Source organism: Falco peregrinus, chromosome 5 (assembly GCF_023634155.1).
Source record: "Falco peregrinus isolate bFalPer1 chromosome 5, bFalPer1.pri, whole genome shotgun sequence".
Lineage (NCBI taxonomy): Eukaryota > Metazoa > Chordata > Aves > Falconiformes > Falconidae > Falco > Falco peregrinus.
Genome location: NC_073725.1, coordinates 36,745,424 through 36,762,376, shown reverse-complemented (window position 1 = coordinate 36,762,376; position 16,953 = coordinate 36,745,424). Strand labels below are relative to the sequence as shown.

The following is a 16,953-nucleotide window of genomic DNA, read 5'->3' as shown; positions in this document are numbered from 1 at the left end:
ATACTTGTATGAGGCAGAGAAATGCTTGCAAAGTTTTCAGAAAAGGTCTTGGCTGACCAATTCTAAAATAAACAACTTTTAAGAAGCAGTAATTTTAGGCAACTCTGCAAATATTTGCCAGAAGCATTACTTCAAATCATTCACAAATACTCCACATAAAACTTTCTATTAAGGAACATCATCTACAAACTATTTATGCATAATGTATGTCAGATTAGTGTACCAGAATGCCTGTAGGTAATTCAGAAAGTGAAAAGTACATTAAATTGAAGTTTAAAAATCCATTTCTGATTTCAGTTGTGGATGGAAGTGGCACTACAGAGCCTGCTGTTGATAGGCATCAGCCTGAATCCCACTTCTGTAAGACAGCTAACGCCTGGAAGTAACTGCCATAACATCACTGTGCTCCTCACTGCAAGCATCAAGCTGTTCTTTGCACTGTCCTGGATATCCAAGGTAGCCGCTCAGTACTAATATTTTCACTTATAACTAATTACGACAGTGAAGGTGACAGCACCAAGCTGATCTGATCATAAGAATAAAGGCAATATTCAAGAGAAAAAACCCCCATCATTCCCAAATACGAAAGCCATCTGTAACTTTTACCCAACATTTACTCTTAATTGTGATGCTTCACTCCCGACACACTGCGACCTTCACTTTTGAGCACTTATACAGTGGGTGATTTCAAAATTCAGAAAAATAATTTAAGCAGCAACAGAAACGCTACATATTTTTTCCACAGCGGAAGGCTTACTGCCTCAGGCTGTAGCTTTTCAAACCGGTATTTGCACTACCCTTGTAGACAAAAAATATGTGAAGCTCCATTCTTAATACATGTTTATTACAGCTATTCAGATATTTTCTGATTAAATACCTACAGTCAAAATATGCTGATCTGCTTAGTCTGAATCACGTTCAGTTCATCTATTCTACACATTGGCCAGCTGCTACGCCTCAAGAGCTGCACAGTGGCAGTTTGGAGGCAGCTGGACTCTCAGTAGCAATTCAAAAAATAGCCAAAGCACTGAGTTCTGCTCACTCAGCAGCTCATTCTATTTGGAAAGAGTAAAATTAAAAGCCTCCATTTAACTTACTCTAAACGGACTATTTTGGGCACTCTGCTTTGCACCCCTCTAAATTCCTTTTCACCATTTTGAATTTATGCTTCTTTTTCCCAGTGTAGCAGAGTTGCTTTTAAAAATCTCAGAATGTCCCTTGGAATCAAGGAGCACTGGTTTCAGCTGTTTGTGACTGTTTCTGTACCAGACTGACAGGCTTCAGACACAGCTCACCACCCCACTAGATGCCCAAAGTCACATCATTTTGAGCATGACTTCTTGGTATCAGGAAAAATCTGAATAGGCTGTAAGGAACAGGCTAAAGACACAACCCATCTGTTCTCTAAGAAGATGATAAAATTTAGCAGTAGTCAGTAGCCCACAAAAAGCAGGGCAGCTAAATCAGTTGCAGATTCAGATGGTGGCCACTGTTAGTAGTTTGTTGGCAACATCTCAAGTAGCCCAGTCCCTTTTTCCTGGCAAAAGTATTGGCACATGCCCTCCCCCTGGATGAACGACTTGCCATTACATACCTGCAAATAACAGTTCTTCTTTCATCTATACATTTTACATGTGGTAAAATATATCTCCTTACCTTTTTCCCTGACTTCCCAGGCTCTCCTTGCACCCCTTTCTCTCCTGGGAGTCCTGTTAGACCTGGATCTCCCTTAAAGGAGAATAAATAAATAATTGTATCTGTATACTTCAATATATTCTTTATTCTGTAAAATGGATCTAACAGTGTGTTAAAATATTAATTAATGATATACAATATTTTTGCTCAAATAAAGATTGTTAGTCCCTGTAAGTTAAATTATCTATAGAGCCAGTAAACTTTTCTACTCATAAAATCTAAAATAATATTTTAAATTTCTTTCCAAGCTCCCAACCCATTTCTTATACCCTGGTTTTGTGTTAAATAATTTCACACTTATTCAGTGAGTAAAAACATGACTGAATGCTGTTTGTTATTCCGTGCACAACAATATGATACAAATGAAATTTACTTCAAAGTAAAGTCAAATATCTGGGACTTCAGGAACAGTCAGCCAAAAATGCCTAAATGGAGTTGTTCGCTGGAAACTACCACATTGCTGGTTATACAAACTGGTCTAGGCATTACTTACAAGACTTGACACAATGAGTTGAAACTATCCATAGGAGCCAGTCCTGCCAAGCACTTCTTCCATGATCTTGGGAAAAATCACTAAAGACAACATGCCTGTGTCATCTTACCCAAGATTCTGGAAGCCCTACTTAAACCATTATGGACATGGTATGCAGTCTTCAAAATGGCAGCTGAAATGAAAGCTTTAGGTGTTTAACAGCTCTTCTAACATGTAGGCATTATGACTACTACTGTCACACACACTTTTTTTTTTTCTAAATCATTGCAGAGGAACAGAGGTACTAACGCTCTTACCAGGCCTTGAAATACCTCACCAGCTTAGAAAAGATGGGGGAAAACTCTGTTCCAGTTATAGCTGCGGTAATCATTTTAGGAGAGAGGGTGGGAGCTCTAGCACAGCATTTTGAGTTTAAAAGCTAAATCTGTGAGGTTAAGTGAATATCTATCTATCACTGAAATTCTGTCTTATTTTGTTCATAGTCAATTTATATAAAAAAATCTTCTACTTAGTTTATCAGCAACTAGTGAAAGAATTAGAAGACCCTTGTAAAGAGCAGTTAAAAATGAAGATGGGCTCACTTTAAGTCCTTGTAAGCCAATTCCTGGAAGTCCTGGTTCTCCTTTTTGTCCAGGTTCACCTGGTTGACCCTAGTAACAAAAAAGTCTTTTGTTTAACAGAGGAACACAATTTAGCTTCACTCATCACTTGTACTATTTCACTAATTGCTTTACACACAGAAGTGGCTTGATGCTTTTTATGGGTCCCTTCCAACTTAAGTTATTCTATAATTCTATGATCCTAATTGGTCACGTTTTCAGCTAAGCAGTTTTTAACTGGAAAATTCTGTTCTTTAGAAATCCCAGTAACTTGTAGGACTGCTACTATTTTATTTAACCTCACAATGGGGAGAAAGCCTAAGTGAATCATTCCAACTTTCTCCTTTTTGTTTTAACACATTCTATTTTTTACTTCATACCGCCATAAGAAAAACTCTTTGGTCACTGAATGAAAAGTAAGTCCAAATAAGGAAAAATCAGAACTTCTGTTTAAGAGAAAGTTTTACCCCCACAATTCTTCCTTTCAGTAGTTCTAAAACAGTTAAATAAGTAGGAAATAAATTTTTCAATTTTGCTTTTCAAAATACTTTTTCACATTAGGAGAATTGTCCTCGTACAGAGCATTTTTCACAGCCACCTATTTTTCCCTACATTAATATTAAAGATTGCTGTTGTGACTGCTATTTACATGTCAAAGTAATGTCCAGATGAAAATGACTGTATTTCTCCCTGCTTTTGCTACAGTGACTAATGTCTTCCTTTAGTGAACCAAGGTGATTACAAAGCACATTTCTGCTTTAGAGTTCATCAGTTCATTCCACTTGCTCTCCTTAGTATTATTCTCCTTTTCTCCTCTGTAAGTGCTCACCTGACACTGTATTGCTCAAGGCTTGGGCTTTGACAGCAGTAATTGTTTATCCCACTATCCTGTTCTCTTCCTACTTTCCCCCCTTCTGTGGTGAAGAGTCAACTACCAAGTACACTTAAGCTCTTTTTTCTCTCCTAGTGTTTCTAACTTTGGCTTTGGTTCTTTCTCATGATAACCATGAAGGCTGAAGGCGTGGTGGGACTAGTCTTAAGTCTCAAAACCATTGTTGGTTTACATCTGTTTGGTAAAATACTTTATTTGAACACAATGTGTATGTAGTACCAAACTCATTTGATAAAAACATGTTTGATTTATACTTTGTTTATGAATTTCTGTTTATTTAGAACCTAAAATCCACATTCACAACGGTTAAGGGCTGACGTTAAACAGAAGCCAGCTGTATGTTCCATTTGAGGAACATAGGTGGGTTTCCCTCAAAGATTCAAAAGTGAATTGCTATCTCCAATGAAGAGTTACATTTTCACCTCATCAAACACACTCTTCAAAAACCAGGCGAAGACATGTTTCTTGTTGGTGGTATTTTTAAAAAATAATGTCTGAATCATTACCTTTGGACCTGGCAGGCCAAAACCTTTAGATCCTTTTGCCCCAGGGATTCCTTGTGGACCCTGTATACCCTACAAAGCAAAAAAACCCCAACAAAGCAAAGAGTTAGCGCATTACACTCTTCCACATCTGAAATTCACCATGCGTCCATCTTTCAGTTAATAATGATTTTATCTTATCTTTAAAAGAAAACAATTTGCTTGCCTGTCCTCAGGCTTAGTTCTGAGATCTTTATTTTATTTTTCCTTTGTTACTATCCTGTGGATTCCACTGATGTATCCAGGTGTAATGACAATTATTGTTTAGGGAGAAAACAAATGGGAAGTGTCTCAGTATCTGCATCTAAGCTCTGATATGTTGGGATAGTATGGTGGAAGCATGAGCTCTTCTCTCCAAAAAACGAAACACTAAAAGATCTTTTGGGATGTTTCAGTTTTTCTGTATTCAACTGTTTAAGGCTGTGTTCGAACTTCAAAGGGCTTAAAATGCAGAACTGGCAGATTCTTACCTTATCTATAAGGTATATCTATAATACGTCATCATCTAAGCAATGAACCTGATTTATCTCCTATGCAAATTGTTATTCAGATTAGACCAATTTTCTGTTTGCTTGGTTCTAAAACCAGTCAAATCAGTTGGAATCACTTATATTTACAAGCTTTGCCTGAAGACTAATTTAATACTTTTTAAAGTGAAAAATCACTGTGAGATTTTTAACTTCTTCACATCAAAATTAGAGGTCTGACAAAACATAAAATGAAAACTACATGCAAATGCTCATTACACATCCAAAATGTAGACATACCTGGCTTCCTGGATTGCCTATTCCTGGTGGTCCTGCTGGGCCCTGTGGTCCTACTTGGCCTCGTTCACCCTGTACAAAAAGTATTCCCAAGAGCCAAATTGCAATAGTCCATGCTAGTTGATTAACATATTTAAATTAAACACAGAGCAACAGTCCCCAAGCTGTATTATCTTGAAGTTTGCTGCTTCTATTTGAGTTAAATGTGTTAGGAATACCTGAAAGGCTGCCTATGGCAAATGATCTAATAAAAATAATACTGCTTCCTACCTATGAACTATATCTCATTCATAAAATTAGCTGATCACAGCATTAACTCTATTTTTAGAAGGATCCATAGCTTATCTTTACATAGTGAGTTTAATTTTGAAGATTTTCTTCAAAATAAACAGTTTCTTGCAAAAATACTCAGAAGAAAAACTTGCAAGTCTAAACAGAGCAGCTAGAGAGTATTTCTGGAAAGACTTTGTCGCCTGGTATTGTAATAGTATGTACAGCACTTGGGGAGGGAATAGAGGAATTATGGCAGAGGGGATCATGGGAATAGAGGAACACGGGAAGGTCATGTGGGTATTCAAAGGGGCACAGACACATGAAAGTGCCAAAGATGTATGACACCAGTCCCTAGAAAACAAAAAATAATTAGTTTCACTTATGCCAGAAACACTTATTTACTGAAATGGTCGCAAACACTTACTGTCCTGGCCATCGCTGCATTTTTCCTATACGGATATGGGAATAAGGTGACTCATTCCTGCACAAACAATCAATCTTCCTTTAACTAAGGACTCAAGCAAACTGGTCTGGCAGCTACTAAGCAAGCATCTCCCTCACAGACAGGCCAAATCATATCACAGCACACCACCCAGGTTGCTCTGAAGATTTTGGAGAGCCATTTGACTGGACAGTGATACGAGTAAGTTCAAGCTAAAACTTCCCACATCTGCAAAGCACTCCCTGCTCACTAAGTTGTCAACGTCTGTGGATGGAGTGCTGTCCTCTCCTCTCACTGAAGCTGTGTGGGGCAATGAGGAGAGCTGGAGTTGTGGGGACAGGAGGGAAGGAAAACAATGGGGAGCAGGAGGAGGGCTATGGCACTAAATCATGAGAAGGAAGATCCAGAATCGCTGCCTCTGCTCTACAGGACATTCAGGCATGTTGCATCAGCCACACTCGGGATGCACAAGATACAGGTTGGAACGTCATCAGGCCAAGGGAATTCAAATTGTTCTGAATCCCTCTTTGGGGGACTGGGCACCGAAAAGCTAATAAATTTCAAAAGCTAGAGTTCTTTTGCCTGTTCCAGGTCCGTCAGATTACATGACTCAAAGGGTTTTTTACATATTTAAATATTTAAATAAAACTTTAAATATTTTAAATACAGTATTTCTGAAATAAATTCAGGATAAAAAAAGTCAATTTCTTCCCTCATACTCCCAGCTGTGCAGAATAGTCTTTAGTGCTCCCAGTTAACATTAACAGGCTCAGCTACTTGCATAGATGAGTGCAGCCTATGGAGCTGCACGGAACACTGTAGCATGGTTCCTCGGATTCCAGGTAAAACATACCTTTGTACTGTTGAGATATTGTGTGAATAATTAATCATTAATTTAACCATAAATATAATTAACTATAGATATAACTAGAAAAATACTCCGTGCCTTACCTTGTCACCTTTAATTTCTGGACCTGGTGGTCCACGAGGACCAACTACACCATCGAGGCCTTTTTCACCCTAGAAATATGTAACAGATTTATAACTGTATTTGTGAATTTATAAAGAACACCACCCTAGACAAACCGGTCATCACAATGTGGATAATGAGGAGAAAAGCATTCCTTCACAAACGAACAAGAAAAACAGTCAATGGAATTATCAGTATTAGAAAAAATCAATTCAGTTACAATTCATAACATGCTTCATCTGTGTTGTTGGACACAGGACTTCAAAAGGAAAAAGTGAAATACTATGAAGAAGGAAGCTAGATTTTGAAATTATGATAATGTGTTCACTAGTCAGAGAAAGCAGTTCAGGACCTGATGCAAGGACGCAACTAACATCTTTTCCATAAAAGGAAGAAAAATCTTTACTTAATAGTTCAAGGCTCTAGAGAATCTTGAAGCCACTAAAAAAGAGAGATACATTTTGACGGGAAGGCCAGTTGTGATTTAATCATAAATCTTTGCTTGCTTGTACTTATTTTTAAAAAAGGAATGTTCACATATATTAATGGAGCAAGCGCCCTTAATGAGCCAACTGTCCACAGAGACTCATACAACCCATCTTTTAGTTTCCCAAAATGGTAAGACAGAATGAAGACAGTTCCTGAATGTTTTCTTCCAATACAGAACAAAAATAGGTAAGTAGCTTCTCAGAAGACAAATTAGCTCATTAATGCTATCAAAATAAGGTATTTTATTAAACACATAAATAAAAGAACCATTAACTTACTACTGTAAGAGGGACTGCATAACTTTTTTGTAACTATCTTGATAAAGTTTCTGAACTCAGAAGGATATTCAGAGAGCACAGTGATCCAGAAGACCAAGATCCATCAGCTGACATTTTATACCAGTGGAATGATCAGTGATCTTAAATATCTTAGACATTACTGCAAATTTGGCCCACAATATTAAAAAAAGTAATTTCCATAAAACTACCTTCTGGCCTGGAATGCCTTGTCCTGGAGGACCTATCTCACCTGGCAGACCATCAGGGCCACGTGGTCCCTGTAAGAAAAGAATCAGAGTCATAGAATTGTAGAACTGTTCAGGATGGAAAAGACCTTTAAGATCAAGTCCAACTGTTAACTTAGCACTGCCAAGTCCACCACTAAACCATGTCCCTAAGTGGTCTTTTAAATACCTCCAGGGATGGTGACTTCACCAATTCCCTGGGCAGCCTGTTCCAATGCTTGACCACCCTTCTGATGAAGAAAAATATATTCAGACTGTATCAGCAATTCCATTTTTTATTGACATTTTGTCTAACTTGCTAGTATAGGTTCTCGCAACTCTTATGACACTGGTAAGTAAAAATGCTCCCTAACTACCATCTGGCTGATCCCGGGCAATTAAAATTAAGCATAGCAATCCTTAATTGGATGATTTAGATAAGAATAAGCTAATGTTGACATAGTGTGAATTACTTAATGTCTAAAGAGTGTACCCTTAAAACTCAAATGAACCTGTAGATTAATTTAGAATAAATATATTTACCATTGTGAAATTTAGCCCCTAGAATTTCATGATTTTCATAATGAAAATAATTAATTTGAACATAGGTTTTTCATACAAAATGGCAAGTTAAACACACATAATAAGAGAATGCCAATTTTGTTTTAAATAAGTATAGAAATAATTATCTTTGTAATACCTTCTGATTCAGCTTTCATTATTTAAAACTAATAAAGAGTTTTTAGGGATGATCTTAATTAAGCAAAATGTTTCTACATTTTTTTTGGAGAAAAAATAGTCTTTTAGAACCACAAAGTGACTTTCAAAAATACTATCAGAATGAATCTACTACCCATCCACGTTTTTGGCTTCTCAAAAACCCCCAAAAACTCAAAGAGATTTTTAATGAAATACACAAGAAAACCATACATTTTAGGAAGAAAAAGCAGCCAGTGAGCACTAACTCATTGTTACAAAAAGCCTGGTGAAGTTCTGTAATTCAGAAAATAAAGATATAATTAAAAGCATATGATATGGGTCTTTGGTTTTCACGCAATCCAAATTACACAAAGGCCATGAGGAATGTCTCAGCTCTTGAATTTTTATCTCCTTAAAAGCTGATTTTAGGCAATTTTAAAAGGTTATCCTAAACTCAGACAACTAGGGGTACAGCTATTTATATACAATTCCACGTATTTCAGAAAACTGGATACTGCAGTCCTGCTCACATAGACAAAGCAATTTTTTATTTCCCCCAAACTTGTTTAGGCATGGCTTTACTATCCTACTTGGGCAAGCCACATGGAATTACTGTCACAATATTGAGCTGGCATAGCTGAACACAGTTCTGCTGCTCCAGACCATGTACAAAGTGGTTTATGGAATCAGTAGCCGATATAGCTGCTGTCAACCAATTACACTCATTGAGACTTATTTTATTATATTTCTACTTCCAATACATCTGACTTCCAATATCACTGACTTACAGGTAATCCTGGCTCACCAATTCCAGGAGGTCCTGTCAATCCAATTCTGCCTTCTGGACCTGGAGCACCCTTGTGAAAAAGAATATTAGAAAATTCAATCCTAATTCAACTCAATGCTTTTGAAAAGTGTAACATTTACATATAGATGACAATGAATTCACCAGAAAGGGCTGAAATCAAATGTATGATATCTCCTGATGTAAAAAAAAAGCGTAAATAACAATTCAGAAACATTTGAAAGTATCTTTTGATTAATACTTGGAGGACTAGATTACATTCCAACCCTCATGCAAATAGCAAAGGGGTGTTAACACTTTGTTTTGGGGTAACTGCTTAAAAGTGCGGGACCTGAGAAGATGACGAGGATGAGGGAGTGAAGTCAGGCTAAACTGGTTGCAGTACAACACAACCATGAAGCAGGAATGCTCAGGCTTAAAGAAACCTCACCACAGCCTCTATTTAGGCCCTTGAATTGAAGCCTGCTTCACTGGAATATGGGATTGCATGGGAACTCCAGGAACTTCATAGTTTCTGTAACTTCTTTTTCACAAGGTATCACAATCTCACAATTCCTCCATTTTACTGAGGACTATGTGCTTCAAGGATAAGAGCACAGAAGATGTTTCTCTCTCCTCAGAGTAGTACAGACACTGGGAGTGACATTCCTTCCCCATAAACTATTTTCCCTTTTGGAATGACCCAAATGTTGCTCCTTTTACATGGCAAATTACTAGTTTCTGAGCTATATAATCCCTCTCTATGTTCCAGGGTCTGCCCCACTGCACAGAAAATATGCAGGAGTTCAAGGAATATACAAATTAGAGTAGTAAAAGCAAAAAAGCACAGGTATTTTAGACACTGGCACTTAGCTCCAAAAAATAGGGGGAAAAATGGCATAAAGCAACACCAAAGACTTAGCAGCCAGAAGAACTAGAGTGAGATCTAGTTCTGCCCAGTTCAGATTTCTTTGAGTCTGAGCTGTAGGTCTCTGACAAAATTCTTATAAACCAAGTAGTTATATTTCCTATGTGGACCTTTTGCAGTTTTCCAAAAGGAGATCTGGCTGGCCAGCATAGGCCAACATGACTTTCCCAAATTAGTAAGACAGGATTCCACCTTCTAGTCTTTTGCAATAAAAGGTAAGATTGCTGCATGAGAGAGAGAATTTTATAACCTATAAGAATATCTGTTCCCTAGAAATAACAAGGCAAATCTGTCACTTGATTGTGTATCATAGTAACTGAGATGTATTTCTATGCCTTGAAGTATGGTTTACTCAGTAGTGCAAGTATTTGCTAGTGCTTGAAAATGATCTCATATATTTAATCCCCATTTAAATGGCATTATTTCTGACTTCTATTATATTAATGGGATCGTAACAAAAAATTAAGAGTTGCTGGAAAGGCACGTCTGTTATCTCCATCCTATGCAAATACAAAACCCTCTCAATACTGTATCAGTTTTACATTTAGATGATAAGAGTTTGACTTTATAAAACAGCAGGTGAGAAGTTTCACTCAAAACATGACTGCCCATAGCTGGCACTTTAACAGACATATTACTGAGAGTACCTTGGGTCCTGGCTCTCCAACACCAGGGAGTCCTGGAGGACCATAGGGACCTAAAGGGCCTTGCTCTCCCTAAAGGAAAAAAAAAATGGAAAGAAACTATTAATGCAAATAGAATCTTAAACAAATTCTGTCACTGTCTTTCCACAGCATCATTTAGGGCTATAGAAATATGTTTCTAAAGTAAAACCAAACAAACAAATTAAAAAAAACCCAAAACCTGTTTTAAAGATAAATGTTTACATTAGGAGCAGAGTTAATATCCTGGCCATACAAGTTGCTGGGACAGATAATAACATTCTAAAGCAATTTCTTTATATGCATCAGGAAAGACACCTGCCGCTAGACCAGGTTGCTCAAAGCTAGATCCAAACATCCAATATGTATGTTTCTAACAAAGTCAACACAGTCACACAATTATTAAACAGGCTTTTTACAAAAATGTGTTTATTTTCTGGGGAGGTATTTGTATTTTGGGGGTTGACATTTTGTATATACCAAGAAATCCTATAATGCTGAGTTCTGAAACTTTTCAATGAAGATTTATGCACTTGAGAGGTCAATGGAAGTGTAAAAAATTACTTCAAAGACAGGTATTTCTCCAGAAATCTTCCTGTTTGTAATATGCCAAAGCATGAATTTCAAGAATGGGAATATAGAGTGAAAGTAAATGAACCGATTATCCTTGAAGCTTAATTTCTGATAACTACACACTTGGAGTGCTGCTACTGCATCTTTAAACCTAGAATAAAGTGGAACTTGATGCCCAGTCTTAAATTCATTCCATTACAGGACAACATGATGATCTGAAGAGCAGCTATGAAATTCAATGCTTATTCAAAATAGAAGATTTTATAGCACGCCTTCATAATCTAATAAATTAATACAGCATCAATAGGAAATAAGTCTTAAAAGGCAGAGAAGTATCAGAGAAACCTGGTAAAACTTAGCAGAATAGTACAAGTATCTCCACATAGCACACTGATGGGGTACTAGCAGCACTGACATTGCTTTAATGTAGATTCTTTGTGTGAGTAGCTGTTGCCAAAATACAGAATATAGCAAAGTAGTTTACTGTATTCCTAGGCAGACCTGGGTTTCCTAATAATATTTTCATGAAGCCTTTGGACCAGAGTCACAATACAATTGATGTATATCCAGATTATCATAAATAATGCGATTTTTGTTGATATAAAGCCAATTAGAAATGACCCTTTTTGTTCCTAGGTGTTTTCCTCCTGTGTTTGTTTTGAAACTGATCAAACAACAACAAAAATTCCTCAAATGGTCCATCTTCTAGACTTCCAGTTCCTCCATGGGATTAATTTGGCATTGAACAAACTGTCCTTTTAAAATCAGCTGATCAAAAATTATCGTTATTAATTGTTTCCCACGAGCAGGAAATTTAGGGAAGGCCAAGAATAATACAGTCGAAGCTTGCACTTATCTCCTCTTTAACTCTCCTTCCAAACTCTGTTTTTAAGTTAGCTGAATTTCAGGGCTTTTGGGGCTGATTCTGTTTAGACAAGTTGCAGAAATATGTAAGGAATTGTTTCATACTATTTCTTTAGAAAATAATATATACAAAAAGCAACATTTTCGGAAGGGTTTTAGTAACTTAGAAGCCTCCATTTCATTTCCAACAGTAGTAATTCAGCCTACTGAATTTCATTCATGCCAACAGGTCACAAACATCTAAGCATCAATTCGGCTTCTGACTGTACAACTGTATGTAGAATTACACTGGCAGAATGGTATCAGCAAAGCCACAGTGCTGCAGTTACACACACCCAGCCCCATGGTGTGCTCTGCTTCCAGGGCAAAATCATCCCCATGGCAGCTATACAAGTTAAAAAATGGTATTAAGGTTTCAGAAGAAAATTTTGCAAGCAAATTTCTCTGCATAGACACTCAAGGACAGATCCTTCTGCCACTTTTTACCCACAGTTGTGCTTCTTGCAAAGCTGGTCAGGATGCACAAAGCATGGGTTTTGGAAGAACGTTAGGCCAAGCACACCAACCTGGTGGCCAGGAAGCTTTGCCTTTCAGCCTACAGGCTCCTTTTACCTCACCACTGACTCTTACTTCAACAGCTCTCCACTTCACAAGCAACGTTAACAGATACAACTCCATACAGCTTCAGGGCCTGGAGACCAGTCTAGTTAGAGATGGACTTCCCCACTTCGAGGAAGATGTGCCTCAGTGAGAAAGAAATAGGCACAGGCTGCCAAGGGGCCAGGCAGTATGCTAAATATTAGCTGTTCAAATTCACAGTCCTCATTTCTTTTATGGAGAAGGCAGCCTGGGATCTCTTGTTGTGCCATAAGGTATTAGCATGCCCCACAGTAGGAATGCAAAAGATACGCAAAGTGGAAAATATATTTTTAAAAAATCAGATAAAAAATAATAATAATTCAGCAGCGTGCAGCACCAGTATGTATAAGTAGGCTACTCTGGGCACAGCAAACACCACTAAGCATGTTGTCTCCATTTGTCAAAACTAAACCTCTGAAATGGTGTAGGAACTTGTTTCATTCTGAAAAACAATCTTTGATAAATACAGTATCATCTCTCAGCTGAAACAATAAACCAAACCACTTTGTTGTGTTTGGAAAGCATCTTCCAAATTTGTTGTCCTGTCATCCAAATGGACATTCTGTTTCATATCTATTTCTGACAGCCCCTGAAAGAACTTCCCAAGGACAGTAACTCTGAGGGACACTTCCTATTGCAAATCATTCGATCCTTCGCAAGTTCACCCACATGATAGAGCTGTACTAACATATGCACGGCTTTGAATACAGATGGGAGTTCTACTGAAGTTCATGTTTTCCCGAAAGCTCCTTTTTTTAACCATGATAAAAACATTACATAGTTTTCTTCCCAGTGACTGGTGTCATGTAATTAGCCTTGCAGCAGCTGCGGTAGTAAGTACTGGTGTAGGCAGCTCAAACAGCCCCTATGTTAAAAAACACGTAGGGTAGTATGAAAATTTTGTTCTGTTGAATGCTTTCTCAATGATAGCAGAGGATGCTTGAATATTAATGGAGAAAAAAACCCCACCTTCTACCACACAACATGCAAAACTTGGAAACTCAAACTGTTCAATCTATTTTAAAGATTGTATATTTCAAACTTCATATGGCTATTAGTAAGCCTGGCTTTTATCTTTTATGGTTTTGGTGTTACAGATAATGCAGAATTTATTGAAACCATAAAGTGCTGGCAATAATATTATTATCTCGATACACAGGAGGAAAACTCTGCTTTTCAATGTAGCTTCTTTGTCTAACACACTGCTCAAATTCTTTTTTTTCTCTCCTTATTGGAATTTTCCTTCAGTTGGCATCTAATATCAGTTAGATCAATGGGAAGGAAAATTACACTTGATCTGAGCTTAATATTTTTATATATTAAAACTGTACCATTTTAAGCTTGGAACACATTTAACACTCTGCTCACCCCGCCCCACCCACCCCAACAATAGTTTGCCATGTTATGGTGAGTATCAGTTAGTGCCAATATAAATAATTTTACTTTTAAGAGAGCACATACATATTGTGAGGAACACTAAGACACTGTATTTCAGTCTGTAATGTGATAATGATTAAGCTATAATAAAAACAATCTTTCAAATATAATTATTTTATCTTTAAAGTAAACATTGGCAGCAACAATGCAAGTAGATATATTTTAATAGATATTATTGGTATTTTGTATTTCTAAGCTAGCTGAGATACTAGGAACTACACTTCTTTACAGGGAAATTGGATTTTTCAGTCTCCTGGGAAAGATGTAACTTGCCACATAAGTAAGGAAAGAATTTATAAGTCATCAGAGAAGAAGGAGCACCCCTTAGCAGTTCATTCTGGGACACATTTTCAGGAAAATATGCAGTGATGGATTTTTCACAGAATTATCCCAAGATATCTTTATGGGAATAACTGTTTTGAATACACACATTCAAACTTAACTATTTCCTTAAAAGTCTGAATACACATCTGTTCATACAACTTTAAACTCGAATTCAGAATCTTAATATGCATATGAATTTTTCCAGAGAGGCTCTTACTATAGCAGTAGCTTTTAAGAATGTGTTGTTTTCAGTCTTTTCAGGAATACAGCATTGTTTCTAGAAACGTGTCCTTCATTTCTAGTAGCTGGTCTAAGAGTTTAAACAAACAAACCCAATGACACTTCTGAAATTATAACCATAAGTACGCTCCCTGTTCATCACTTCTTTATGAGTGGAGCACAGGCCATGCCTATTTCCTGATTTTATTGCCCGGTTTATAATCTGTAACTGTATCATCCTCTTCGTAAATTGTCCACTGAAATTTGCAAATAGTCACTATTATTCCCCTCACTAACAAACACATTTTCAAAATTCTCTTGAATATAAACACTCTTATGGAAACTCACTGGTGCTATTGTATAGAATATATTGTTCGTTTTTTTAAAAATAAATTTTAGTTAAAGAGTTTTTAATAAATTAATGGAGACAGACACAAAATAAAGCCTACTATTTTGAATAAATCAATATACATGCATATTGAAAATTCATTTTTTTATCTAACACCAAGAATACTAGGGGAAAGTGGATGTGCACATTTTACATTGTTCAACCCAATAAAGTACTTCAACTTTGCAAAAATGCAAGGAGCAGAACGTTAGGGCTGAGAAATATGCTTGATCAAAATAAAGGGCATTATATTCCCTCTTAGAACTCTGTTTTCCAGAGAAATCATGGCGATTCTGTTTCATTTTTAGAGAGGAAACCAAGATGCATGAAGTCCTTTTGTGTTAGAATATTTGCATTTTTCCTGTTTTTTATTACTGTTGAAGGGCAAAGCTGTCTTCTGAAGAGAATATAACCACATAATATATGTAATAATAAATAAACCCAACAAAAGTATATGCAGTAGCCAGTTTGGATGTTATTTTACTGTATTAACCAATGCAGTCAAGAGATATGAAGAACATAAGTATGAAAATGGCAGGAAACGGGTTACTAGGAATGCTGGAAAAGAGATGGAATTCTCACAGGATAATGTTTCTGGACACTACTACTTACAACAGAATGTATCACATTTACAGAGCAAGTAAATATTTTCTTTCTATTAATAAAGCATACTAGCTTTACATCCTGTATCCCCTTTTGAAAGCCCGTGGCTTCCTGTAGTAACTTCAGCACGGTCTTTGAGAAGCAAACCAAGCAAAAGCAACCAAAACTGATTTAATCCCCAAATCACCTATTAACAAGCCATCTAGCCAGTCCCTGGCCACCTAGGCAGGAATAAAGGATATTACTAGAGCAGAACCAAGAGTGTCATGGTTCCTCTCTTTGCCAACTTTCTGTTTCTGGCACTTCTAGTCCTTCTCTTAGTGAGATAGTGTCCTCTGCGTTTTTGGAAATGGTTGTATCAGCCAGAAAAATTGTACTGTGGGCCACCCTTGCATTCTTAGTGAGATAAGGAACACATCTGAGTTCCTTGCTCCTATAAGCTGCAGTTTGACAAAAGTTGAGCGTCTGTACCTTAGACCCAGGGTTATAAATTGCTGTTCTGCAAGTTCAGTTAATTAATTCTGTGTGATAAAAGAATTACAAAATTTTTCCTATGGCATTTTTGTAATTTTCTTTACATGTTTTAAAGCTGAATGAGGTTTATGGTACACTTTGATTCAAGTTTTTGCTTTATGTTACAATGCAAATAATATGTCATGGCTGATGAAGCTGAAGAATGACTTAAAGTGAAGCAAATGTCTAAGAAATAAAGCACAGCTATGAATGATATTTTTTCCTGGTATTTTAAGTTAGTGAGGCAGAGAAAATAATGTAGAATTTGGCTTTAAAAACATAATTTTTCTTTTTTAAAATTATCATCTTTCTATTGAAACACTGCCAATAGGCAATAGAAAGTCAGTAGGACAGAAAACCAACAGAATAATCCCGGTCCTTTGCTCGTGACATGCTTGGGGAACAGGACCAAGATGACTGCTTCAGAAGACAGGAGATACACAGTGAAATAGCCAGTTCCCAACTCCTAACCGTGTCTGAGTGAAATGTCCTGTTAAACTCTACTGTTTTTCTCTTAAACTTACTGTGTTTTATACTGTGTTGTAGGTTTACTGTTAACATGCAAGTTCAGCATTTGGTTAAATGGAAATATACTTAATCAGGTAAATTAGTAATAATATAAGATGAGTTAATGTACTCTTTTTATATAGAAGTGGAGT

General features: G+C 36.8%; 1 protein-coding gene across 1 annotated transcript in view; it reads right to left on the bottom strand.

Moving 5' to 3' along the window:
- Window positions 1-16,953, bottom strand: part of COL28A1 (collagen type XXVIII alpha 1 chain) — an 83,424-nt gene that overhangs the window by 36,059 nt on the left and 30,412 nt on the right. The window contains exons 20-27 of the mRNA XM_027797161.2: window positions 10,720-10,788; window positions 9,149-9,217; window positions 7,647-7,715; window positions 6,652-6,720; window positions 4,989-5,057; window positions 4,186-4,254; window positions 2,770-2,838; window positions 1,657-1,728 (exon numbers count right to left, since the gene is read on the bottom strand). Coding sequence (XP_027652962.2) covers window positions 1,657-1,728; window positions 2,770-2,838; window positions 4,186-4,254; window positions 4,989-5,057; window positions 6,652-6,720; window positions 7,647-7,715; window positions 9,149-9,217; window positions 10,720-10,788 — 555 coding nt within the window. The remainder of the gene's footprint in view (window positions 1-1,656; window positions 1,729-2,769; window positions 2,839-4,185; window positions 4,255-4,988; window positions 5,058-6,651; window positions 6,721-7,646; window positions 7,716-9,148; window positions 9,218-10,719; window positions 10,789-16,953) is intronic.